This window comes from Pollicipes pollicipes, unplaced genomic scaffold (assembly GCF_011947565.3).
Source record: "Pollicipes pollicipes isolate AB1234 unplaced genomic scaffold, Ppol_2.1 Scaffold_4295;HRSCAF=5057_pilon_pilon_pilon, whole genome shotgun sequence".
NCBI classification, from domain to species: domain Eukaryota; kingdom Metazoa; phylum Arthropoda; class Thecostraca; order Pollicipedomorpha; family Pollicipedidae; genus Pollicipes; species Pollicipes pollicipes.
The window spans coordinates 9887553-9913735 of NW_023596461.1; the positions used below are offsets into that span (position 1 = coordinate 9887553).

Sequence of the window (26183 nt, forward strand, 5' to 3'; positions counted from 1 at the left end):
GTGCTAAGCCGGGGGCTGGGGCTGGTACTAAGCCTGGGGCTGGGACTGGGACTGAGCCTGGGCTGGGGCTGGAGCTGGGCTGCGCCTGGAGCTTGGACTGGAGCTGGAGCCTGAGCCTGAGACTGGTGCTGGAGCTGAGCCTGAGGCTGGGACTGGAGCTGGAGCTGGAGCTGGAGCTGGGCTGAGTCTAAGGCTGGGGCTGGAGCTGAAGCTAAGACGGCGGACCGCCGGCGCCGGGCTGACGCTAGCCGCGCATGGACCTGGCGGCGGGGTCGGCGCACCGCGGTTCGTTGCCGCCGACACAGCGCGGCCCTCCGGCGTCTGCTGATGGCTCGCGTACTCCAGCGGCCTCGGCTGGCGCGCTGGTGGATGCCGGACGCGCGTAGGACACGCAACGGGCGCGCGGCACAGCCGGCGCCGCCACGGCGAGCGCGCCCCGTATCGACGCGGCGCACACCGGGCAGGGGCGGCCGAACGGCGGTCGGGGCCACTTCCGCGTCTGAAGACGGCGCTGGGGCGACGGCGTCGGGTCAGGAGCCATCGATCGTCGCGCGCCGTCGGCCCGGCTGATCGATGGAGCTCACACACAGGGTCACGGGCCACGCCAGCCGGGCCGCCGCCGCCGCCGCCGCCGCCGCCGCCGCCGCCAACCGCTCTCACGCACCGCCGACGGCGCCGCTGACCGGCCGGCGTCGCCCACGGCGCCTGCAGGCCCGCCAACGGCCGCGGCCGTCGACGCCATGTCCGGGTGCCGCTGATGCCGGTCCAGGGTACGCCGAGCCCGGCCGGCGAGGAGATAACAGACACACGGGTTTGACATTCAACGTTGAGATGCAATCGCTCGCGCGGATTGGCTGATGGGCGAGATTCTACTGCGCCTTTTTGAGACAAGTTGCAATAGTTGGCCACTAAACCCCTGGCCACCGGCCAAGCATCACGGTGCCGGAAGCTAAAGGCACTCGCAGGGGCCGTACAGTGCTTTGATGTTTGGCTACTTAATGTTTTATCGTATGACGACCTTGGTTCGCGTCAAAGCCCCACCGCCTGGCCCAGCCAAACCTGGGCAACTGGCCGCGAACGCCGCCACGGCCAGCCCACGACCCGGCCGGCGCGGTGGGGGCTCGGATCAATCCTCGACGAGTGGGCCGGCCGCTCCCGGCTGGCGGCGACCCGCGGTCAGGTGAAAGGTCGCCTGATGAGCATTGATCGCCGCCGCCGACGGAGACTGATGGCCGGAGGAGGCGGCGCACCGGCCGCCAGCTGCCGAGGGACGGCCGCCAGCTGCCGCACGACGGCCGGCGCGCGGCCAGCAGCAGCCGAGGGACGGCCGCCAGCTACAGAAAGCCGGCCGGCAGTTGCCAAAGGAAGGCCGCCAGCAACCGAAGGACGGCCGGTGCACGGTCGGCAGCAGCCGAAGGACGGCAGCAGGCTGCCGAAAGACGGCCGCCAGTTACCAAAGGACGGCCGGCGGGCGCACAGCCAGCAGCAGCCGGAGGACGGCCGCCAGCTACCGAAGGACGACCGCCAGCTACCGAAGGACGGCCGGCGCAAGGCCGGCAGCAGCCGAGGGACGGCCGCAAGGTACCGAAGGATGGCCGCCAGCTGCCGAAGGACGACCGCCAGCTACCGAAGGACGGCCGGCGCAAGGCCGGCAGCAGCCGAGGGACGGCCGCAAGGTACCGAAGGACGACCGCCAGCTACCGAAGGACGGCCGGCGCAAGGCCGGCAGCAGCCGAGGGACGGCCGCAAGGTACCGAAGGATGGCCGCCAGCTGCCGAAGGACGACCGCCAGCTACCGAAGGACGGCCGGCGCAAGGCCGGCAGCAGCCGAGGGACGGTCGCAAGGTACCGAAGGACGGCCGCCAGCTACCGAAGGAAGGCCGGTGCACGGCCAGCAGCAGCCGAGGGGCGGCCGGCAACTGTCGAAGGACGGCCGGCAGCTACCGAAGGACGGACGATGCACAGCCAGGAGTAGCCGGCTACCGAAGGACGGACGACGCACAGCCAGGAGTAGCCGAAGGACGACCGGCGCACGGCCCGTTCAGTCGGACGGGCGCAGCGTCGATAGGGTACAAGTACGTTGGTCAATAGACCGTGAACACCGCAGCCTTCACGGTCCGTCCCGTGAATGATATAGGACTTCTCTGTTCCTCTCGCTCGAAGCCACGTGGTGAAATCAAGATGTATCCATACATACAGAAGCGAAAAGGCCCGCTGTAAGTCTCTCCGAGACATTGTCAACCTACATTCTCGGAGACAGCGGCGCCTGCGGCTCGGAGACGGACAATATCTCTGTGTGACATTGCCAGTCTCCGCGCCCATGAGCTCATGCTGCCTGGATGCGCCTCTGCGGGTGTCTTGCTCGACCGACCGGCGCGCCTGCAGCATAGCGCGCCCCCAGCGCCAGTGTTAGCTCTCGTGGCCGGGCGCGGCCCGACCTCCCGCCGCGCGGCCCAGAGGCCGCCGTCGCAGCCGGAGCTGGTGCAGAGCTGCAACGACCGGGCGCGGTCCGGCGTGGCGACGGGCGCCGGTTCCGCCCGGCGACAGAGCCCCGGCTGCCGGCGCCGCTGTCAGCCCGACGCCAGACGCACAGGCTGGCCGCCGTTCGCCGCGGCCGGCCGGCGCGCAGTGCTCCGCACACACTGCCGGACGCCGCCGAACGCCCCGCTGACGCCCCGCCGACCGGCGGCGCCGCAGCCGTCGACGGCCCCGGCGGGCCGACGGCGGCCGGCACTGACCCTGTCGACGGTCCAGGAGCGGACCTCGGCGGCGCGGCGGCGCCGCCGCGGCCGTCCCGCCGCCGGCCGCCAGGCGGCGGCCCGAGCGCCGGCCAGCCGCTCTGGCCGCGCGCCTCCTGCGGCAGCTCGTCACCGCCTCGTCTCCTCACCACGGCCGGAGCGGCGGCCCGGGGGCCGGCCGGGCGCCCGCCCGCAGGGGTTATTTCGGAGCGCGCGCGCGGCGGCGGCGGTCGATCGGTTGTCGGGCGCTGCTCTCCCCGGGACGGCTAGAAATACGCGACGCCGCCGCGAATAGGCGGCCCAGCGCTGGCGCAGTACGTCGGTATTTATACAGCCGGGCGGGCGGCCGGCGAGGTCGGTCGGCCACGGCGCTCGGCCGGCCGACCTGCCGCCGCCGCCGCCGGGCGACGCAGCAGGCGTGGTGGTGACCCCGGCCCGGTCCGGGCCGCAGCCGCTGACGCTGACGCGGGCCGGGTCAGCAGGAAGCCCAAGCAGGCTCATCAGTCCCCAGCGTGCGTCGTCGGCGACGTCAGCGCGCGGCCGCCGTTGATGAATGCGGACTAAAGGGGGCGCTTCGAGCCTGCTCCCGAAATACCGCAAAAACATACGGCGCATTCACCATATCAGGCTCATTCACGCACCACGCACTGCGTGGTGCGTGATATGGTGTTCTGGTAATCTGGTGTGCCGATGTTTCATGCGCCGAATGGGACCGTATTGGAGCTCTGTGAACACGGCCCGGAAAAGCCCCACTTAAGGTGCATTTCCAGCGACCCGGACGACAACGAATCGATGCCGTTGACGTTATTCATGATGCTATATCCCATAGATTGTGCCTTTTGTTTGTTCGCCGGGACCCGGACGACAAAGATGCTACGTGATGTCACGCAGGATGTTAGCAGGACGGGCGGAATGTTCTCCCGAGACTCGATCCAACTAAGCCAGACATGGCGCAATTTTTCAAGATTCAATTACGAAGAGGTCAATTTGTGTGCCCAGGACCGACCACGAGTGAAACAAAGGTGTCTTACGTTACAAGCCCGTAATTTGCAGCTGCCATTTTTAGGAGCATCATAGTATCTGCAAACGAGAATCTTCGTGTCTTCACATGCGCAGTTATTGCCGCGACAGTTACGAAAACGCAAACAGAAATCGTGCCGCACTGCGAACACGTCCGACTTATTTCACGCGACATCACGTAGAGAAGCACATTCCTGGTGCACTGCGAATACACCTTCCGGGTATACCACAGACGGCGAGCCTCCACAAACGCCATCCAACTGACAGCATTAACGGAAGCCGCACTAAACTTCTAGCTGTAAAAGTGAAACGAAGTACGAGCTAAATCTGGACGGGTCGATGCGAGGAGCTAACATCATCAAACAAGCACGCTCCTGAATTATTAACTCTATTTCCGTAAGGACGCTGGCTCCCGGAAGCTCAAAGGTCTCGCTGGAAAATGACCGCAGTCGATTCCACGAACCGTTTGTGGTTATTGGTTCCTCTGGCCATATATATATGGACCACACAAACAGCGACGGGTAAAGAACCTTTCGAAATGTCAGTGGTTGATCAGCGAATGCATATATCGCGCTCACTCGATATCGATGACGATGCATTCTTCCGCTGAAACTGTTGTTGAATAGGTCACCACATTTCGCCGACAAGCACCGTTGCAATATGCAAATCGCTGTGAACGAGTAAAGAAAAAAACGTTCGAGGCAAGGAAGCGGGCTTTTCTGAGGGTGTAAGCACCATTGCTTGCCAAGGCCGGGAGCAAGGATCGCTACGAGGCGCGACATTAAACGACTGCCAAACCATCTGTGTACATCACATCTACCACGTCTCTTCTTTTAATCACGGCTACACACAGCGCGGGAAAATTCCAGACACTCAATCCAAGCAACTCAAAACAGATCTGAACACAGCAGAATGCCGCTCCCAAACGCCGGCGCTGTCCAGACACGGGCCTGGGGTGCCGCCAGCCGCGGCGCGGGCACTCCTAACAGCACGGCGGCTGCGGGGGCGCGGCCGACGCCGCTGGGAGCGGCACCGCCGACCGGCCGGCTTACCGTGTGGACGGGCGGCCTGCCAGCGAGATGTTGGGCATGGACGGGCTGCTGTAGAGCGACATCTCCGGCGCGCCGCGGCCGCCCAGGCCGGCCAGGTGGAACGGCAAGCCGCCGCCCTCCTGCGACGGACGGGAGCGCGCGTCAGGGGCGTGTGAGGCAGCACGGGGCACGCGGGCCGCCACAGCGACCGACAACCGCGCCAACCGACCACGGCGCCGCACAGCCCCACGTCGCGGGCCGTGTCGAGGACCGGGCGGTAGCACGTTTCATCCAACACCAGGGGCCCACGTAACCGGTTTGAGTGTCGCCTCCGTGGGATCTGTGCGGGCGGGGGAGCAATGTTGAAACTCTCGACCTAAGCCCGGCGATTCCAATCCCCGGCGATTCCCACCAAACAGTATGTCAGCACAATATGCACACCGGACATTACAAACGTCCATAGACAGATACGTCACGCGCTGACTTCATCACACCACAGAAGCGCCTTGCCCATGTGTACGCTACATTACGCATCCGCATTACGCTACATCGCACGGAGGGCGGTGGCTGTCCTGTGCCCACGCTCCGGTGCGCACGCACAGATCCGGCGCGGCGCGGTGCGCCACCTCACCTCCTGGATGGCGGTGCCGCCCAGCCGGCCGCTGGCCATCAGGAAGGACGCGCTGGGGGGCGAGCTCGGGTCCGAGTCGGGCGTGCTGGTGCTGGACTCCACTGCCGACACAAGGAGCCCCCGTCAGGGAGGCCCCGGCCGCAGCATCGCGCGGCGTGGCAGGACGCCGACCCGTCTGGCCGGCGGACGTCTCGCTTGAGCGGCGGCCGAGTGTGCCATCCCGGCTCGTCAACAAAGGCGAAGAGCGCAACAGACGGCGTTGTCCGACGCCAGCTGCCGCAGCGTTTGCGACAGTCAAACGGCTGAGCCCCATACCCAGTGACCCGGCAGCTCGAAGACCGCGCGAGTTCTGCCCCCCGCCGCCCCGCTACCGGTGAGCCTGGATTCCGAACCGGTCACCCGTCACGACAACAGGCCATACACGCCAGACTGCCGGCCGGCGGCCGTTCCCAGCCTGGAGGTCGTTCCCACCGCTGCCGGCAGGCCGCCGCTGAGAGCCGCGCCGCGTCCAGAGCTGGCCGCGTGCGCCGAGCCGCCCGCCGCCGCCACCGCCGCCGCCGCCGACCGCGTCCGGCCGCGAGCGCCGAGACGCCGCCGCCGGGGCGGGGCGGGGCGCGCCGCGGCGGTCCGACACGGCCGGTCACCGACAGACTGGCACCCAACGGCACGGGATGACCTCACACGGCTCGAGCGGACGGCGGGGCGTGCTCTGCCGGCTGCGCCACACCTCCGCCGCGCGTCCGACACGCGCCGCGTGTGGTCTCTAACTCAGCGGCCTTGCCTCACGCACGGGCGGCAGATCAGAAGGAAGGGGGGGGGGGGGGCGGGAAGAGGTAGAGAGCCTAGCCCCAAATTCTGAGAAATGCGGCAATATTGCGTGTTGAATCACATCTGCTCACCCTTTAATTCTTCAAAAGTTGAGACGCATGACAAATTGAAACATTTATCCAAATGTAATCCTGCACCGTTCACCCAGAAAACAAACCCCACGTCGGTCTGCACGGGTTCGATTTCACGCACGCGAACACCGCCTTAATTTTCAGCCCGCCAAAAGTGTTGCCTCGCCGCGCCAGTCCCGGACGCGCCGGCGCGAGCGCTGGCCGGCGCTGCAGCGTCCGCCGTGACGTCACCGACCGGCCCGTCGGCGGCAGATGCGCGCCGCTCGGCACTGTGCCGCACATGGCCGGTCCGAGCGGCGCCGCGGCGTCCCGGCTCAAGGTCTTCCAGTCGGCCGGGCTCAGACGGCGGCCGGACAGCGGCCAGCGCACGGCCGCCAGTGGCCGGGCCGGACGGGGCCGACTGGGAGACCGGGCCGGCCGCCCCGGGGACCGGGCAGGCCTGGTGACGGCCCGGCCGTCCGCTGACGACGCCCGGCGCCCGCGAGGCGCTGCCGCCGCTCTCGGGACCCTTCCGGCTGCGTCTCGACAGGGGCCCGTCTATGCCCGAGCAGGCTAGCGCGCCGGCCGCCGAGGCACCCGGCCGGCGGGCGCCCGCCCTCACCGAGCCGGGCCGGGCCGGGCCGACCGGCCTGAGCGCGGCCGACCGGTCCGGCCCAGCCCACCACGACGTCACACAGACAGACGACCGCACCGAGCGCCAGAGCAGCCGGCCGCGAGCCGCCGGCCGGGCCAGGGCGGCGCCGCTCTTACGTCGGGTCCTGCGGGGCGGCCGCGGCAGAGGCCGTAACCCAGAGCGGGCCGGGAACGGCGGGGTGTCAGCGCCAGTCCGGCGGGAGTGACGACGGTACCGCTGGTCCTCCCCCACCCCGTCCCCCATCCTCAACCAATTCACAAGCACACACAGGCCACACACGGATGTCCTCCGGATGTACGAGGCTACGGCGTGAACGGCTGGCGGATCAATGGTGTTTAGTTGAGCTGACAGTCCTGTTTTGTTTTATTTTGTTTTGCTTTTTGTTTTTGCTGATAAATCACTGTCAATCGCCTACACGCTACCGCAAAATGCGCGGACACATCCTGCTCATTCGGTACGCGCCGAAAACCATCCACCTGCCCAAAGATCGAGATTACAGGCAAACCAAAAATCGTAAGGGCCTGCTTAGCGTACTTCATGCTGACAGTCGATTGACAACATTCCTCGAATGGACAGCATGAACCTTGATTTCTTGGAATTCCCAAAATAGACCTGGTTATCAACATCATCAATGCAACAATAAAGCTGATAAAACTGGTCGCCGACCGAGGCCCTTAACAGGATTCTTAAATCTTCACAAGCACTCCCAGTGCCTCAGGACACGCGAGCAACTCAATCCGAAAAAAGGTTAAAGGTCCTCGCCTTTGTTTTTCAATCGCGGTGAAACAGAACGTCTACGTTTGCCCTCAAGCTGGAGGGCCACACGTTTCGGCACCGAGCAATCAGCGCCTCAGGACACATTCAGCTCTGGGGTATCGACGGGTCTAGGTGTCGGGAAACCAAGGCGCTACCTGGCCATTCATGGTGTTATTGTCACAATTCATACGGTGACACGCCACTTTCTGTCTCAGCTCTCAGCTCCCACCTCATGGGCTACCATGCATCCCACTATCTCGCCATCTAGTCACCTATTCATATCCTCACCTATCCTATCCTATCCTATCCTATCCTATCCTATCCTATCCTATCATATCCCATCATATTCCATCATCACCTATCCTATCCTATCCTCAACTATCCTATCCTCTCATATCCTCACCTATCCTATCCTACCTTATCCTCACTTATTCCTTTCCTCAGATCTCACCATCATCCCTACCTCCCATAAAGTACCACAAACCGCCGTGACACAAACCCACTGTCACAGCCTCATAACCGCGCCGGAATTCGTTCGGGATGATGACGTAATTGTCGCGACATTTCACTCGTCATACCTGCGCCGTCCAATCGGCTGCGAAGTGAAGCCGGACACTGGCCGGCCCGCCGCCATGCCCTTAACCGCGGGTGACGGGGCGGCTTGACCTGTGACAGCCCGTGACCGGCTGGCACCGGGCAGCGGAGGTGGGCCGGGTCCGGGTCCCGACCCCTCTCGGGTCCTCCCCGCCCCCGCTCTCGGCGGCGGCGGCGGCGGCGGCGGCGGCAGTACGTACGGGTCAGCTTGCTCTTGTGCTTGATGGGGCCGCCGGCGTGCTCGTGGAGGCGGCGGCCGAGAGGCGAGCCGGCGCACCGGTCCAGCACACGCTGCTTGATGCGTGCCTTCAGGCTGATGTTCGGCTCGGACGCTGCGGCGGCCGTCGGCGCGCCGTTAGTCGCTGCGCACGCTCACGCCCACCGGACAGGCACGGCACGGCACGGCACACGACACGACAGGCGTGTTATCTCACACAGACGACACCGAGCTCCGGGCAAGCCAGCTGCCACGCTCGCTCGCCCGTCGGGACATGATGTGAAGAAGCCCACGGCGGCTGAGGGCCAGAGCAGCCCAGCGGGCAGTCCGCGTGCGGTTAGTGCTCCTTCCACCGTCCATAATGAGGGCCAATCTACAAGCCTAGGCTACACGAAAAGGACGACATCCCGACAAAGCCGCGGGATCTCATCTGTCTGGGCCACGTCGTCCCGCCCCGCGTTCTCTGGAGGGAGGGGGGGGGGCGGGGATGCGGCGCTGGGAGCCCCCGGCCGTGCTGTCCCCATGACGCGCCCTGACCCCACCCCGCCGGCTGTGCCGCGCGTCGACCCAGCGCCGCCGGCTCGACCTGGGCTGAGTCAGCGCCCACGCTCGCCGGGCGTGGCGGCAGAAATAGGCGGCCGCTCGCAGCGGCCAGCCGGAAATAGGCGGCGCCCGCCGCCGATGGCCCGCCTCGCGGACACGACAGCGCGAAGCACTCTCACCGCCCACCAATCACACTATTTTTAGGCGCGACACGCGCCCTGCCATCCGCCCACAACCTTCGTGTCCAGAGTCGCGGCGAAATGGCCACTGGCCAACAACAAGAACGAGTTAGGGAGCGGACGGGGGCCCACGACTGATAACGGAGAGCTTGTTGGTCCACGTGGCTGAAATTCCCCAATAAAGCAAGAACCTAAGCTCAACGCTAGCAAATTTTTGGTTCGAACAAAAAGCGGCTGCTATTAGTCATCGTCGGCGTGCCGCCAGCAGTCATCATACAAGCACAGAGCGCCTGCAGAACGCTCTCCAAACACAAAGACGCGCCTCGCGAGATTGATGACCTTTCCGCGCGGAACAACTCGACTGGACGATGCCCCCCCCCACGGCCTACGCGTGCGGCAGGTCCCAGCGCGGTCGGCTCTGCTCGGAGCGCGCCCGGGGACGTCGGCGCGGCGCGCCGCTGAAGCCGCCCCGCCACCGCCCTCGCCGGGCGCCGGGTCCGCCCGGTGCGGCCGGCTATTACTAACGGGGCGGGGCGGCCGCGGCGCAGCGCCGGCCAGCGGTTTAAAATAGACAGGCTAAAAATGCATTCGCCAAGCTGCCGGGCACACGGCGGCGGCCGGGCGGCGCGGCCAGCCGTCGAGCTGTTAGCGCGGGGCAGGGCGCGACCGGCGGTCACACCCACCCACCCGCACACGCGCACAGGCAGGGACGGGCGGGGGCGGCGGGCGCGAGCGCGGCCCTACGTACCGGTCTTCCTGAGCGGGCAGTAATCGTCGTCATACTTGGAGAGGACGGACGTCCTGTAGGGGTGGGGCGACGCGTTAACTTTCTCGGCCGAGCGCTGGTGGGCGGGCCCGCTCCGGTTGCTGCTGGACGGCGCCGGACGCGACACGCACGCCGTTAGTTCACGTGCACGGTGACGGGCGGCGACACAGACAGGCGGGCGGGCGGGCATGCCGGCGGAGGCGCCTACGCTCCAGCACGAGCGCGCCGCCCCGCCACACGGCCACACATACACACGGCAGCCGCCGTACCAACACGGCAGTGGCAGTGGGAAGAGCACGGCAATCTACACTGACGTTAATGACAATGACGCGTGGAGGTTCGTTACGACTCTAGAAACACGTCTGATTGCTCGCTGGGATAACGTTACACTAGGTGTGGTACATGCTATTGGACACGCTCGAGTGCCGCCGTCCATTACGGACCACGCAAGCCTTCATAAGGGTATGGGGTTGCACAGGCTGTCGTCTACATGCACTTTGGATGAAGATCGTACGATCACTGCGATGCGCCCAGGCCATCTGTGTGGTCGGTCATCAATGGAGGCTATCGAACAAGGTGTTGTCAACACACGTATGCCGACGCGAAAGCTCGAAAAAAACAATGATCACGCGCAACTAAAAAAGACTTGTCACCGCCCGTCAGTTGCGCAATTTCCTGAATGGCCCTACACTCCATGCTTCACAACCAATCTGTTAGTGTGTTAAATGTGAAGTACCCCCTGTCAGTTTTTGTTAATTGAAATGCAGGTCTGTTATTCACAACATCTGGCAGCTTTGGAACGGTGCCTTCGCAGCCAGGTGGCCAATGCCACCATCTGATACGTTGCAGGGTGCCGCGATAATGGATAACGATGATGATGTACCCATCCCGCCAGCACGCCGGCGGAAGGGGTGGCTCTAACGTGCTGCTCAAGCTCGGGGTAATACCTTAAAAAATCAACTTTTACTCAATTCCCGAGCGTGCGTTTGACGTTTTTTTAACTTCGTGTATGAACATTACAAGGAACTAACAAGGCACTGCCGCGTGTCAGAGCCCGCAACTGCACCGCGGGAGTGGCGAAACACGAAAACCCTAGTCTTATACACGGTAAAGAGCATGTATAATTAGCCGTGTGTAGCCTACTAGCAGCCCTCGACATGAGTCAGCAACAAGAGGTTGAGCGGCCGCAGGAGTCGGGCATTTCCGTGCGCGAAGTTCCCCATTCAAGTATCAAATCGACATCAAAAGCAAGCAGGGAAGGAGACATTCTGTTCCACGTTCCAGACCAAAGCCGGTCCTGCGCGTCGCGTTAAGATTTGACAAGCCGCCTCGGTGGTGCTAGGCTCGGGCATGACCTTCACCACTCTTCGGTCGCCTGACGAGCGCAGCTTCGGGGCCCAAGCCTGCGGCCTCCAGCGCGCTCCAGCGTGAACGTAACACCTCAGGCGTATCCGGGTGGCCTGCTGTTTTCGGAGGGGGGGGGGGGGGGGAGCCGATAAAGTCAACGTGACTCACCAGTTACGATACGGCGAGCTGGCCGCCGCCGCCTCACGCTGCTTCTTCTGCAGCACGAACTCCTGTCGGACACAGCAGTACTGTCGGCACGGCACGGCACGGCACGGCACGGCACGGCACGGCACGGCACGGCACGGTACGGCACGGCACGGCACGGCACGGCGAGGCACGGCGCAGCACGGCACGGCACGGGGCACGGCACGGCACGGCACGGCACGGCACGGCGCGGCGCGCGGCGCGGCACAGCGCAGCACGGCCCGGCACCGCACGGCTGGGCTCTGCCGGCCCACCAGCACGCGGCCTCTCTGCCCTGGTCAAATGGCAGGTCACACTACCGCCACAGCGCTGAGCACAAACCCACCAGCCATGCCGAGAACCAGTCCCCCCCCCCCCCCTCTCCCTTCCGCCTTCATGTACTCTGTGTCGCGAGTGCACCTGTCAACGGGACCAGCAAAGACACGGGCCAATTTGCAAATCTTCCACAAAGTAGCGCACAAGTGAGCGGGATGCCATCTTGCTTGTAATGGCGGGCCGCCCGCTGGCTCCAAGTGACATCGTGCCTGGACCTGGGACTGGGACGGGGCCAGGGCCAGGGCCAGGGCCAGGGCCAGGGCCAGGGCCAGGGCCAGGGCCAGGGCCAGAGCCAGGGCCAGGGCCAGGGTCAGGGTCAGGGTCAGGGTCAGGGCCAGGGCCAGGGCCAGGGCCAGGGCCAGGGCCAGGGCCAGGGCCAGGCCAGGGCCAGGGCAGGGCCAGGGCCAGGGCCAGGGCCAGAGCCAGGGCCAGGGCCAGGGTCAGGGTCAGGGTCAGGGTCAGGCCAGGGCCAGGGCCAGGGCCAGGGCCAGGGCCAGGGCCAGGGCCAGGGCCAGGGCCAGGGCCAGGCCAGGTCAGGGCCAGGCCGGGCCAGGGCCAGGGCCAGGGCCGGGGCCGGGGCTGGGCGGACAGAGCGTGCCGACACTCACCTGCAGACGCTGCTTGACCTCTGTGGAAGCGACGGCGCTCTGCTCGCGCACGTCCTTCTTCTTGAGCTGCTCCAGCCGGTCCTGCTCGCGGCGCTCCTTCTCCAGCGCCAGCTGGTGCTCCTCGCGCTTCTTCTGAGACTCCTGGTACTCCTGCCGCGCATCGTCCGGCAGTCAACAGGCGCGCCAGGCTCGAGCCGCGGCCGCGCGCGCCGCACGGCCGGCCGTCCGGCGGCCCGCGCGGCGGTCCCATGACCCGGCTAGGGGACCGGCACTGTGCCCCTGCGCGTTACGACCCGGACGGTGGCGGGCTCCAACGGCCGGACCGCCAGACGCAGCCCGTTCGTGACAGCGTCTCTCTTCCGCGGTCGAGAGGGCAGCGGAGGCTACAGCCGACGGAGCAGAGGATGGTGACAAGTGCAAAAGGCGTTGAGCGTCCGGCGCAGGCGGCCAGCTCGCGAGCACAAAGGCGCGCTGCCGGACGCAGAGGCCGCGGTACAGCCGAAAGTGCGGCAGGAGCGACACGCCGTGCAACATGCACACATACACGTACATGCATGCATGCCTGCGCACGTGCAGCATTGTGGGAGCTGGCACCGGCGGACGCCCCGACCACAAACCGGAGCGGAATACGGCAGCGAAAAACATCACGGCGGCAGACGGCGGGACGGGCGGCCAGCCGACACTCGCGGTTATTCGTTATCGGACCACAGACAGAGCAGAGGCGTATCGGCCAGTCAGCCAGACGGCTGTTCAGACCCGCCTGGCCAGACCGACGCCGATCGCTCCGCACGGACGTCTAAAGAGAGGGGTTCGGGGCGGCGCGTAAGCCGGCGACGGCAGCAGGGAAGGGGACACCCCGGTCACGTTTGAGGAGCCGCTGCACCTCCCCATCGGCCCGCGCCGGCCGGCCAGCGGCGCAGGCCGGCCGGCGCGGCGCTCCCCGGACACCGGACACGGCCCGCCCGCCCTGCGCCGACTGGGCTGAGCCACACGACAGCCGCCCCAACAGCCGGCCGACACGACAGCCGCCCGCCGGCGCAGTCTGGCGCCCGGCGCGCGCCCCGCCAGCTCGCGCGGGTCACGCTACGTGACCTCGTGACCACGTAGCCGGCCGGCCGGAGCCGAGGGAGTCGTGATCTTCACGTACGCCGCGCTGTGGACCTGGCCTGACATGCCGCTCTGGCTGCGGACGGCCGCGTCAGGCAGCCACGCTGAGGATAGCCCGACGACGGCATACGGCCGGGTGTTGGGCGACAGCGTGGAGGCGTGCGTGGAGTCCACGAAGAGTTGTAAAGCCTTAGCCATCTAGGCGTGGGCGAGAGCAGTAGAGATGAGTGACGTCGGTGCCGTGGAATCGGTGATTGTCGAGGACGATGAAAAAGAGCAGTTTTCATATTTCCTGCTGCGCCGCCCCTGAATCACGGGTCTAAATAAGCGAGAAAGGCATTCAGCTCTCGCTTTGCAGCATTCAGTGCTTATGCCGAAATAATCAACCAGCAGTATACAGAGATGTCTGACGGTATTCAGCCCTCATCCGTTGTGGCTGGAAGGTGACGTCTGCGAGCCCCAGCGCGTCGCCGGCGCTCCGACCGCGACCACACAAAGACCTTGCCCGATGCGTTTCAAACAGCGTATTCGAAGACTTGTGCGAAAACTGCGCCGTCATTGCCCTGTTCTGCTCCATGCAGGCAACTTGGGAATACGCGCACAGAAACATGCTCTGCGACTAACAAATGAGCGCTGAGCACATATGCTAGTGAAAGGCATGCACATTGGCGAGCAATTTCATGTAATTACACATGCAGTGACGCCCCTTGCTTAGACCGGCCAATCCACGTTGTTTATGTGCCACACCAAAACATGTTACCAAGCACGTGTTACGACGCTTTTTGTGTCCACTGATTCGTTTGGCAAGCGAGAACAATATCAATACCCATATCACACTAATACCGGGTAGACCGAACTGAAGCCTGAGCATTTGGATTAATTTTGCACTGAAGGCAAAGTTTCACACCCCAGTTCAAAAATGTCTTAGCGCGGCCTTGTAGTGCAAAAGCTGTCCTTTTTATACACATCCTCAAGTTTTACGTCACACTACATGGTGTTAGAGAAGAGAGGTACACTGTCATGTCCGACAATTGCGAACGCTTTGATTTTGCATTGCATTCAAATTGCAAAAGCGCTCCGAAGAACGCTCAAGTAACATAGGAATTCACATATTTGCTTCAATAACGATTCCACAATGTCTAGCCCATCTTCGGACAGAGGAGAGGCATGGGGGCTGGGGCCAGCGCGGTCAAACACGGTTTGAGTGGCGTCACTGCCCGACACTCGAGCGCCGTGCCTGCTTCAAACCAGGCGAAGGGCGAAAGCCATGGGCCTGGCACAACGGAGTCTGCCGGTAGACATGGGAGCGGATGGAGTACGCGAAGCAAAAGCTAAAAACGAAGACCAACAGAGACAGTCACACATACACACACACAGACATGCGCATGCGGCTTCATACACACAAAAACGTCACTTCGCAGACAAAGTTGCCTCAGTGAAGCCAACGGGTCAGGAGTCGTGCCTGCTTAGTACTGAGATCCATGCCTGGGTCATTGCGAAGGGAGGTGTCTACCGCACCCCACATGCGCACCGCACGCGCCCCCGTGCGGCGCCAGGTCCGCCTCTGAGGCGGCAGGCCCTCAGCGAGGACCTGGACGGCTTGTGGAGAGGCGCGCACCAGGAGGTGCCGCAGCGCGCCCCGGCGTGCGCGACACACCCAGCCGGGAGCGGGGGGCACGGCAGTGTCAGCGGGCCGCCAGCCGGGGCTGACCACGGCTGGTGGCAGGCCGAGCCCGGCCCTGAAGCAGGTGGGGGCGGCCAGGCGCGTCACATGCAGTGGCAGGAGGGAAGGCGAGGCGAGGAGCGGGGAGGTGCTCGCAGCGGCGGCGGCGGCGGCGACCGACCTTGTCATGCATGGGCGAGTCGGGGTCCTGGTGGTCGGAGCGCTCCTGGTGCTGGGCGACCAGCAGATGCTGCTGAAGCTGCACCTGCTGCCACCAAACATGCTGGAGAACACACATACGCCGCTAGAGCCACCACTTGCCCGCCGCCGGCAGGCGCGGCCGGCCGGCGCCCGGCGCAGGACGGCGGCGGCAGCGGCGGCGGCAGCGGCGGCAGCGGGACAGAGACATGGCTCACTCCAGACGGGACCAGGGCGCGGCACTGATGGAAATCGCACGTGGGAAGGGCAACAAAGCCAAGGAGGGGACATGGGAACAGCCTGAACAGAGCAGCAGAAGCAGCAGCGCGCCCCAAAACACAGAGCAGCGGCCAATAGCGTGATGTGACTACCTATACTCGCCATGGCAGTCCCACCAAGCACAACACAGCCAGACCCCTGAACAGAAAGTGCCCGCGATTCCCAGTTTATCGCATGCGCATGATAACTATTTCAGTGGACGCGTTAGGTAAGCATTCAACACGCCCCCTTGCACTCTTTTGAATGTCAAAGCTAGAAGACTTGTGCAGCGTCGCACTATACGACAATCAACCGTAATGAGTAGCACATGCTCAACGGCATATAAACATGACACATTGTTATTGCGCTGGCGCAGTTATGCGAAGCCTCCACGGAAAGTCACCTCGCGATAACTACCCGCCACGATTCGCTCTTACTGCGGCGGCAGCGTTTATTCAGGGCCAGGCTGTCTGAGCTCTCCCCCAAAAGTATTGTGTGCTGGCTTTTGCGTGGTTGCATGGTGTGGGCGGCGCGGCCTCCCGCCGGCCGCCCATGGGCGGCGTACCGGACCGGTGCATTCGCCGCCGGCGGCATTGGCGCTGATGCCCCTGACCTGAAGATCGGACAGAGTCGGCACCGAAGCGCTGAGTTTACAACTCAAACAACCACGAGCCCGGCGCCCATCCGCCTGACAAGAGCCCGAAGCCTGACGCACCTTCCGTCTCCAACATCGCGGTTTGAGTCAATCGCGGTCAACCCTGGCTGCGGGGGCGCCGGCTCAACACCGCTCGCTGCGATGGACGCTCCGAGCGCCGGCGCCTGATGGAGGCGAGCCGCCGGACGCCGGCGCCGCCAAATGGCGAGAGTCAGGCGTGCGGTTGTGAGACGGGATCACGCCAGGCGAGCACTTCAAGCCGGCGAGGCGGACCTGGCTCCCCAGCCGGCCGGTGAGGCGGACTTGGCTCCCCAGCCGGCCAGTGAGGCGGACCTGGCTCCCTAGCCGGCCAGTGAGGAGGACCTGGCTCCTCAGCCGGCCAGCGAGGAGGACCTGGCTCCTCAGCCAGCTGGCCGGTCACTGGGGCCTGGCTCTCTAGTCGGCCGGCCAGTGAGGTGGGGCTGGCTCCCTAGCCGGCTGGCTGGGCCAGGCGGCTGCCGGCCCCCCCCCCCCCGCGCTGGTCTGCAGGCAGCGGGCCCGCCGCCGCCGCAGCACGCGCGTCTGATCAGCGGGCAGCGTCAACACATCAGTCGGTAGTCCGATGAGCCGGCGCCATTGAGCCGGCCGGCCACGACCACCGCCCCGCGTGACCGGCAGACCCGGGCAGGAGTCCGCGTGACCGGCGGGCCCACCAACGATGTTCGGCCCTCACCAGCCGACGCCGGCTGGCGAGGGCCGTTTCCAATACACGGCAATGGAGCAATGCATCCATGCTCGGTGCAGAAACTTTACGGGATTAGCTTGCCGACGGCGCGGTGCAATCAGGCCCGCACCAGCTCAGCGCTGGAACATCGCGGCTCTCCACCGCCCATCACAGTCCGCCCAGCCGCCGATTCGCTTAGCTGCAACCATTCACGGCTCAATCAACCCAGCAGTTGAATGAGACCTTGATCACCACAGGCCACTGCGCTCGGGATCCAATAAGCCCCGGCCCGCCGCGGGCCGCCGTGCAGAACATGGACTGAAGTCCGGGCGGCCGCAGCCCAGCACCTTTCGCAAACACGTCGGCGGCCGTATTTTCCCTCGTAAAGGACACGTACGGAGAAATTTTGCATGAATGACCCGCGAGTCGGCGATACCAGGAAATCTAAGATCATGCCAGGACAGAGGGATGAGGTCTAGCACTCCCGCGTTAGAATTAAGTGAGAATGTGCTGTTGGGGTTATCTGGTGATGATGATGATTTGGGGTTTTAGGGCGCATCGACTGCTGAAAGCCATGCAGCGCCCATGGGGTTATCTGGTGCTCTGAATCTAGCACTGTAATTTTTTGTAGTACCAGAGCCGCGGCAACCGAGCCGTAGCCTTGGACGTACATGGAGGGTTACGCTAGGTGGTTGCCTTTACTGGCCTATATCCAGAACGGCAACGATGGGAATGGTACAATATAATTCGATGACAATAGAAGAAAATTGCTTGAACGATCGTGTTAATCTAATGCAACATTGCCACTCTTCAGATTACTTAGTATGTCATGCTTTGACCGCTTGACCCGTATTCACAGACTGCACGGCCTAAGCATATATGAGAGAACAGCAAAGAGGCGCTTTCCAGCGCTAAAGACTCGCAACGAAGTTTCGCTAAAAAAAAAAACAAGTACACGTGTGGCGTTTAATCACCACTGAGGATTTCAAAACCTGATCGTGATTTATTTTTGGCAAGATTCTTTGCACATCGATGAGTTAAATGCCACATCAACATTAATCTCTCCGATTTCTATGCCAACGTAAGTACACCATTGCCTCACGCTCCGAACCTAGCGGGACCATTTTCAGTTCGATCAAAGTAACGACCGATGAGTTCAAGCCTCGCACATTTCGAAATATTTTACACCCGATAAGGGTCCTTGTCGGCCCCTTCCTTGAACAAAGGTAATCGAAGCATACGAAAATCGCGCATTGTTCAACTCGCAATGACCTATTTATTCAGTTCCACACGCAGCTGACGTCGTTTTTGGGGCTTTACGACGTACACAGCTGCTGGGGCTACACGGCATCGCCCGCCCCTCACCCTGACAGGAAGGGCTTTTTCCACAGGTCGCTTCTGTTACACTTGCGCCTGATGACAACGTGACTTCAAGTCGTGACATGGCAAGACGCCCGGGCAATTTTTCCAACCTAGAATATCTTGTCGTTGATAATTCAGTGACCACAACACCAAGGATGGAGTCTGCCAAAATCATTTTGAAGCGTGGCGGTGAACTGCTTTGAGCTCCTGCCCGCCTGCCGCTGCAAACTTGGCAGTTATGGTAGGTGACCTTCAAGTGGAATGTTTTGACAGGAGCCCTCAGCGTTTTTGTCGTTGGAAATTTTGAGTATCTATTCTGAGATGAAACATAACCGCTTTGCTGCCATCCGGTTAAAACTGGTACAGCAATCTCACAAACTCGAAACACAAAGGTTTGGAGCCGAGGCAATGCTGAACGCAAAAAAAGAAAGAGCACACTGATTACATGTGAAATGAGAAACTTAGAAGGCAACTTCTCAACACATAGTTAATATAATGACCACGACTGGGGGGTCATCGCCACCTCGACCGAGCTCAAAACTGCATTGTTGCACTCGGGACAGCACTTAACGGGACTCGGGACTTAACCCACACAGTTCCACCGAAACCTGAACGGATGATGAGGATGATGAGGCACGGTGATAGTAATTTTACAGCACAGCAACACCGTGTCGGACTTCGCGGCTCTCTCGCACGGAAACATGCCCTGTTTAGGAGGTGGCAACGCGGAAAGCTTCAACTACACGCACGCAACTAGGAGCACGGCTGACACAGACCAGCGCATGTCCGTCCAGAGGCACAGCAAAGAGATACAGCACTCGGACGGTCCGACACACGGCAGGACTCCACACAGCGACGGGCACTGCTGCTGGACCAACACGCGGACCACTGACGGCCACCTAAACACGCAACACTTGTCAAACGGACTCAGACAATGTGTGCGTGTGTGACCGTACCTTGATGTGTTGCTGCAGCTGCTTCTCATGCTGCTCCGTCAGCTGCTGCTGCTGCGCCTGGAACTGCTGCACCAGAAACTGCTGCTGCAGCTCCTGCTGTTGGCGTAACTGCAACGCGGTCAGGGCAGCGTCAGCGGAGCAGCGCGAGCTCCCGCCGGGGTCCCGACTGCGGTGGTGCGGGGGTCCCCCACGCGGTGCGCAGCCTCTGCCACATGTGCGAACCGACCAACAAGTCTTCACGCCGCCGGATGCACGGTTTTCGACAACACTGGCAGGCGTCACACCCCACAATTGTGTCTGTGCAGCGATCGGCAGAACCCAAGCCCATTGATGGGACCGGTTACGCCGTGGTTAAATGCCGTAGAAGCGAGCGCGATACTGCAGTCTTCAAAAAACGCTTTCAGGCATCAGACAGGCATGCCACCGTTCGACATGGCCACCTATTGCACGAGGCTGGGCACGAGGCGTCTCCGGGTTCATCGGATACCGCCGGTCGGCGAGTGTTCGCTGGGACAAGGTAATTCGCGAGACAGCCCAATCCGTGTTACCGTAACATTTCTAGCCGGCCCAATCACCTGAAATTTTGGTCAGGTAGATCATACGGCTGTTTACGCAGTTAGGGTTAAAGGTGCACTTGGCACTGATCTCTTTGATGCCAGTCATTAAGAGCGAAGTCCTATGACATGAGCCTTAGCCTTTGCGGAGGGGGCAAAAACAAGATGAAGGAGGTAACGTCATTCGCGCCAGCTTTCAGCTGATTCAGAGGTCCAACCCCGCCCACGCATGGGCTCGTCTGCTGTTGACTTCCGACCACGTTCCACCTAAACGAACATCTGGCAAAGGTCACCATACTTCTGCCGTGAACCACACGCGTCCGCGAAAAAAAAACCCAGCCGCGATCGAAGATACTTGACTCGGGGACAGACGAGTTTGCTTGCAGCATTTTGGAACGGACGCACTAACTACGAAGAAGTGTTTCAGGACGCGTCGGCTTTACTGGTGTGCTTTACTTCACTTCGCGTGTCTGCCGCCAGGTGGACTAGCGCCACCACCGCTACCCAGGGACAGCTGACTCTTCACTAGGCTCGGAGCCCTAGCACGACTGCCGGGCCTGGACCAAGCAGCAGTTCGGCGACTCTTCGCCAGACTCGGAGCACCAGCATGACTGCCGGGCCCGGACCCAGCAGCAGTTCATCGATTCTTTGCCAGACCCGGAGCCCCAGCATGACTGCCGGGCTTGAACACACCAGCAGCAGCTCGCCGACTCTTCGCCAGACTCGGAGCCCCAGCATGACTGCCGGGCCTGGACCCAGCAGCAGTTCGTCGATTCTTTGCCAGACTCGGAGCCCCAGCATGACTGCCGGGCTTGAACACACCAGCAGTTCGTCGACTCTTCGCCAGACTCAGAGCCCCAGCATGACTGCCGAACTGCTGCTGGGTCCACACCTAGCAGCAGTTCGCCGACTCTCCGCCAGACTCGGAGCCCCCGCATCACTGTCGGTCCCGAGCCTAGCGGCAGTCACGTCCGCTCGGATGACGACGGTCAGTCGCCAGAAACACGCACACCATCCCTACTGCAGCAATGGTCGTCGTGCTGCAAGCCGTGCCTCGATGTAACCAGAGAGCTCCGGACGCGTTGGGCATCTCAGCAAAATAAAAAAGGAAGCCTCCATTGTCGACGGCAGTCGCCGAGGGCGGAACAGGTACTCCCCATCAAAAGCACACGAACACCGCCTATGACTCAGCAAAGCGACAGTCATTCAGTGACGCTGGAGAGCGTCGGCTGCCGAAGCCGGGCCGCGGAGGTCCAGAGCGGTTAATGCGGTGGGGACAGCGAGACAGGCCCCAGGCTTCACCCATGCGGCGGACTCTCCGCTGCCGACCTCGGGGGCCGACCGGCCGCGGGGTGCGCGCACGTCCCACACGCACACGCAGGGGCGTCTCCGGCGCCCCAGTCGTCCGACATAGGCGCGAGTCTGGCGCGGGACAGCCGGCCGGCCGACCGCCGCCCTGGCAAAGATCTCCACAGGGCTCCCGCGTCAGCTCGGGTCATCTCCACAGGGCTCCCGCCGTCAGCCCGGGTCATCTCAACAAGGCTCCCGCGTCAGTCCGGGTCATCTCCACAGGGCTCCCGCGTCAGCCGGGTCATCTCCACAGGGCTCCCGCGTCAGCCCGGGTCATCTCCACAGGGCTCTCGCGTCATCCCGGGTCACCTCACACAGGGCGCGCGCGGCAGCCCGCGTCATCTCCACGGGGCCCCCGCGTCAGCCCGGGCCATCTCCACAGGGCTCCCGCGTCAGCCCGGGTCATCTCCGCAGGGGGCCCGCCGTCAGCCCGGGTCATCTCCACAGGGTTCCCGCGTCAGCCCGGGTCATCACCACCGGGTCCCGCCGTCAGCCCGGGGCATCACCACCGGGTCCCGCCGTCAGCCCGGGTCGCCAACACCGGGCACCCGCCGTCAGTCCAGGTCATCACCACCAGGCTGCGAAAGCCAGTCCGGGTCTGACAGCGTCGCAGTTCAAAGCGTGCGAGCAGGTGTGATCTCTAGCCATAATCCAGAAGCAAAACAAATTACTGCCGGCAGAAGGGAAGCGATGGTGAGAACGGCGAACCGTCATGCCACTACACGGATGTTGGTGTAATTCTGTCCTCCCCTCCCCGCCACCTCCACCTAACCCTGTCGTGACACGGAACAACCACGGTAATTAATCAGCCATTTCGCAGACTCTGGCTTTAATAGGAGGACGCACGGCAAATGCACACGTGGAACTGTTAGCTCGCGGAGCATGCATTCCAGCTCGGTGCACGCCCCAGACAGCAGGCCATAAAAGACCGCTGCAGGCGCGTTCACACCGCCACACACCGGTCTAACGCGCTGCAAACACATCACGTGCGCATCGTCGCGCATAATGGGTCAGGGACAACAGGAATTACGGGCCCATCAATCGGGGACTTGAGCTCCCAAGCCTTTGACTGGGACGGCTGAAGTCATCAGACCCGGCAGAGCACCAATGTGGAGGTGGCGTCAGCAGCGGCGCCAACGGCGGCGACGGGCGGCCGGCCAACAGGCGCGCGCGCCTCACAACAGGAAATATCCATGACTGATTCAGGGGCGGCGGCGGCCGGCCGGCTGTCGAACGGCCCGGGTCGGGCCGGGCCGGGCCAGGACGGGCCGGCTGCCAGCCGAGCAGCGCGGGCCGCATCGGGTCCCAGACACACAGACGGTCAGGGCAGGGCAGGGCAGGGCAGGACAGGGCACACCGCTCCAGCTCTGCTCGCCAGCCACAGCGGGCGCCGGTCCAGCTCGCCCTCAGCAGGCGTGCTCGCCTTGACCGCAGCCGGTGGCGCTCTGCGGGCTGTGGCGGCGTCGCCGCTGCTCGAACTCGCTCCCACTGGCCGCCGATAGCGGGACACTGACCAACAGCGGAGACGCCTCGCGGCGGCGGCGGCGGCGGCGGCGGCGGCGGCGGCGGCGGCGGCGGCGGGCGATCACCGCGGGGCCATCTCGCTACGCCTTCGCCGGCGGCGGCCAACGAAGGTCCAGAAGCAGCGGCGCCGCCGCCCAGCTCTGGTCAGCGGTCAGCCGGCCTCCACGCGGTGCCGTCGGCGGCGCCGTCCAGCTCTGGTCAGCGGTCAGCCGACCTCCCCGCGGTACCGCCGGCGCCGCCACCCAGCTCTGGTCAGCGGTCAGCCGGCCTCCCCGCGGTGCCGTCCAGCTCTGGTCAGCGGTCAGCCCTCCCCGGTACCCCAGAGCTCTGGTCAGCGGTCAGCCGGCCTCCCCGCGGTGCCGCCCAGCTCTGGTCAGCGGTCAGCCGGCCTCCCCGCGGTACCGCCCAGCTCTGGTCAGCGGTCAGCCGGCCTCCCCGCGGTGCCGCCCAGCTCTGGTCAGCGGTCAGCCGACCTCCCTGCGGTACCGCCGGCGGCGCCGCCCAGCTCTGGTCAGCGGTCAGCCGGCCTCCCCGCGGTACCGCCCAGCTCTGGTCAGCGGTCAGCCGGCCTCCCGCGGTGCCGTCGGCGCGCCACGGCGGCGTTACATCAGCGTCGTCAGGTGGCAGTGGGCGGCGGCCCAACCGCAGCCGCGTCACGCGCCCGGGCGGCCCAGAGCCGGGCTCAGACAGCGGCGGCGAGGAGGCGGCGCGCCAACCACGGGGTCTTCACGCAGGCCCCGTGTGACCCCGTGACGACCCGCTCGAGACCAGCTGTCGCGGACGACAGCACGCGGCGGCCGGACAGAACGCGCCGGCCAGAGGAAGCCCGGGAGCAACGCAGTCAACAGGCGCCCACCGCTCCACTCAGGCCGGCAGTCGCCCGTTCACCGCTACGGCGGGTGACGCGGAGTGACAGCACAGTTATCACCCCGTCGCAGCGTCACGCAGCCCGCCCCAGACAGGTCCGCTTCCAGCCCTGCACCCACGTTGTCCGGGAATGCACCGGCCAGATCCGCTCCGCCGACCACTATCATTTTTATACGTCCACCGACGTGATCCTCCCATTCGCCACGTAATCTGCCCGGCAATGCACCCAAGTGATGCCGTGCAGTTCCTGTGAAATCCACGATCCTGGCAACAGCGCGGAGTCCGCGGACTTTCATCGCGGACATCCTTGTTGGAACTTCGGCTGACTCAGACGACCTACCGTCCGAGGAATAATTCCAACCTCGGTTCATGTCCATAGGGCGATGATAATACTGTCTCGTGTTCCACTGGTAAGACGGCGTTCCCTACAGCATCGGGAATGGCTTGGCCTGGGATGCCTTGCTTAGAGGTTTGGGATTGCATTCACTGAACTAGCATAGACTTCGAGGGGATCTGATAGGGGTATTCAAGATTACGAGAGGGATCGACGAGGTAGATCTACATGGAGCACCGGAAATTAGGCGGAGACTTAGAGGAAACCAGTTTCATTGAGCACGAGAGAGGAGGAGAACTATGAAGAGGCAGATATCATTGGCCAAAGAGTAGCAAACCACTGGAATGGACTGTCAAACGAAGTTGTAGCAAGCCCCTCCCTGGCAGGATCAAAAATTGTTTGGACAAGTTCTATTGGTCTTTAACTCCCATTTATAGCTAAACACGGGCAGGTCAGATGGTAATATTAACTTTGAGGACGTGTGCGGAACCTGAGGAAGGCCAACTTCGATGGGACATCATGGCTCTTTGTTGGCCAGATGTCCCCATGTTCTTACGTCTTTTTGTCTCACCACAGCCTAGAGGTTGTGGGTCTGCGACGCACTACTCGACGTTTTGTTTTGTCTTCGGCTTCCCTACACCGTTTTGAGGCCGACTGTGATGGCAATGACCATCGCAGCCGCCCACATCGCACGAAGATCCAATGTTACCGATATCGAGCCTGCCAGCGCACTGAGGACGCGTCCCCAACATTGATGGAGATGAGAACGCGACAGAGGAGCACTTACGGTGCATCTCCCGCCACGGAACGCCTCGCGCAAATGTCCATACTGCGCGAGTGCTGCTCATGTGATGTCAGGCACCCGTTATAAGAGTTCTGCACCTCCCCGGCCACCGTGTGGCTTTGATAAGATACAAATGCTTCGGGGTATCCTGTCCGGAACATCAGAGCCCTCTGAGCGTTTTGTGATAAGCATTTCGCAAAAAAAACAACTATCATTTCATTCATGAAGCTTCGTTCCAGCCATAGCTGTGGTCCTTAACCATGTGGAGCACACGGCCGGTCACTGGTCCCCGGTCAGCTGGTACATGGAACTCAGTCGTGCAGCTGGTCACTCCACAAAAAAACGAGCAAAAACACTTAGCATTTCATTCATGAAACTTCGCTCCAGCCATAGCTGTGGTGCTTAATCATGTGGAGCACACAGCTGGTCACACAAGACCTCGGCGAGTTCCACATGCACTCAGAGTGTGATGCTTGTTCGCTCCGCCAGGCCGACGAAGGTCGGCTTCTGGAAGCACGTTCGTGTGACGTCAGAGCCCAGCAATACTGCCTCACACGACAGGGGGGGGGGGGGGGGGGCGGAATACCAGCGAGGTTACATGGCTGGCGTCTACCTAGTGGGCTCGCTCCCCGAAGCTCGCCAGCATCATCCGTAGGCTCCCATTTTCTACCTGTACACCTTACGTGGACCACCGCTGCCTCAGACCACCGAACAGGCGATTCTTGCTGGCATCGGCCCCCTCTGCACGTGGAAATGTCTCAATGTGTACCCCCAGCCACTAGTGTGTGATGCGCCCGGTGAAGCTCCAGCACAATTTCAACCACGCTGACTCCTTCAGGCAGGGGATGCTTGAGCAGCGTCCGTCGCATCCGGACGCAGCTGGCACTTTCTAGCAGTGCCTTGCGTATGATGTTGCACCGCTGCCCGCACGTGGAGGCGAGCGCCCAGCGTCCATATGACGAGGGCGTTTAGCCGGCACCCCGGTGCTCCCGACTTCTCACCGGAGTTGGTGTCACAGAATCAGATCACACTTGAACAGAGCGGTGCACCGGCATCCGCATCGAGCCAAGAAGAGCCCGACCTCAATGTCAGGGGTCAGCTAAAGTCAGCAGGCAACGAACAAGGAGGGCGACCCGGGGGCCTCCACAGCAACACATCTGATAGCACAGGTGTTTCCGGATCCCTGACATCTTACTGGCAGAGCCAGACAACGCCGCTGCCAAATTGTGCATAATCCGTTCCGACTCTTGGCTAACTTTCTAAGGGTCGCATGACGGATGGGGCTGGATCTTGTGTGGGCAACATCCTGCTCGACCGCCTCTGGAGTTCCCAGCGTGCCTCTCTATTTGGTAGCATACTACCAACCTCGGGCCGAAACCATCGCCA

General features: G+C 63.0%; 1 protein-coding gene across 1 annotated transcript in view; it reads right to left on the reverse strand.

Moving 5' to 3' along the window:
- LOC119096684 (histone deacetylase 4) overlaps positions 1–19417 on the reverse strand; it is a 36898-nt gene extending 17481 nt beyond the window's left edge. The window contains exons 1-8 of the mRNA XM_037219577.1: positions 19385–19417; positions 15434–15535; positions 12483–12632; positions 11524–11585; positions 9991–10112; positions 8504–8635; positions 5421–5521; positions 4811–4929 (exon numbers count right to left, since the gene is read on the reverse strand). Coding sequence (XP_037075472.1) covers positions 4811–4929; positions 5421–5521; positions 8504–8635; positions 9991–10112; positions 11524–11585; positions 12483–12632; positions 15434–15445 — 698 coding nt within the window. The 5' untranslated portion in view covers positions 15446–15535; positions 19385–19417. The remainder of the gene's footprint in view (positions 1–4810; positions 4930–5420; positions 5522–8503; positions 8636–9990; positions 10113–11523; positions 11586–12482; positions 12633–15433; positions 15536–19384) is intronic.
- Positions 19418–26183: the final 6766 nt, after the last annotated feature.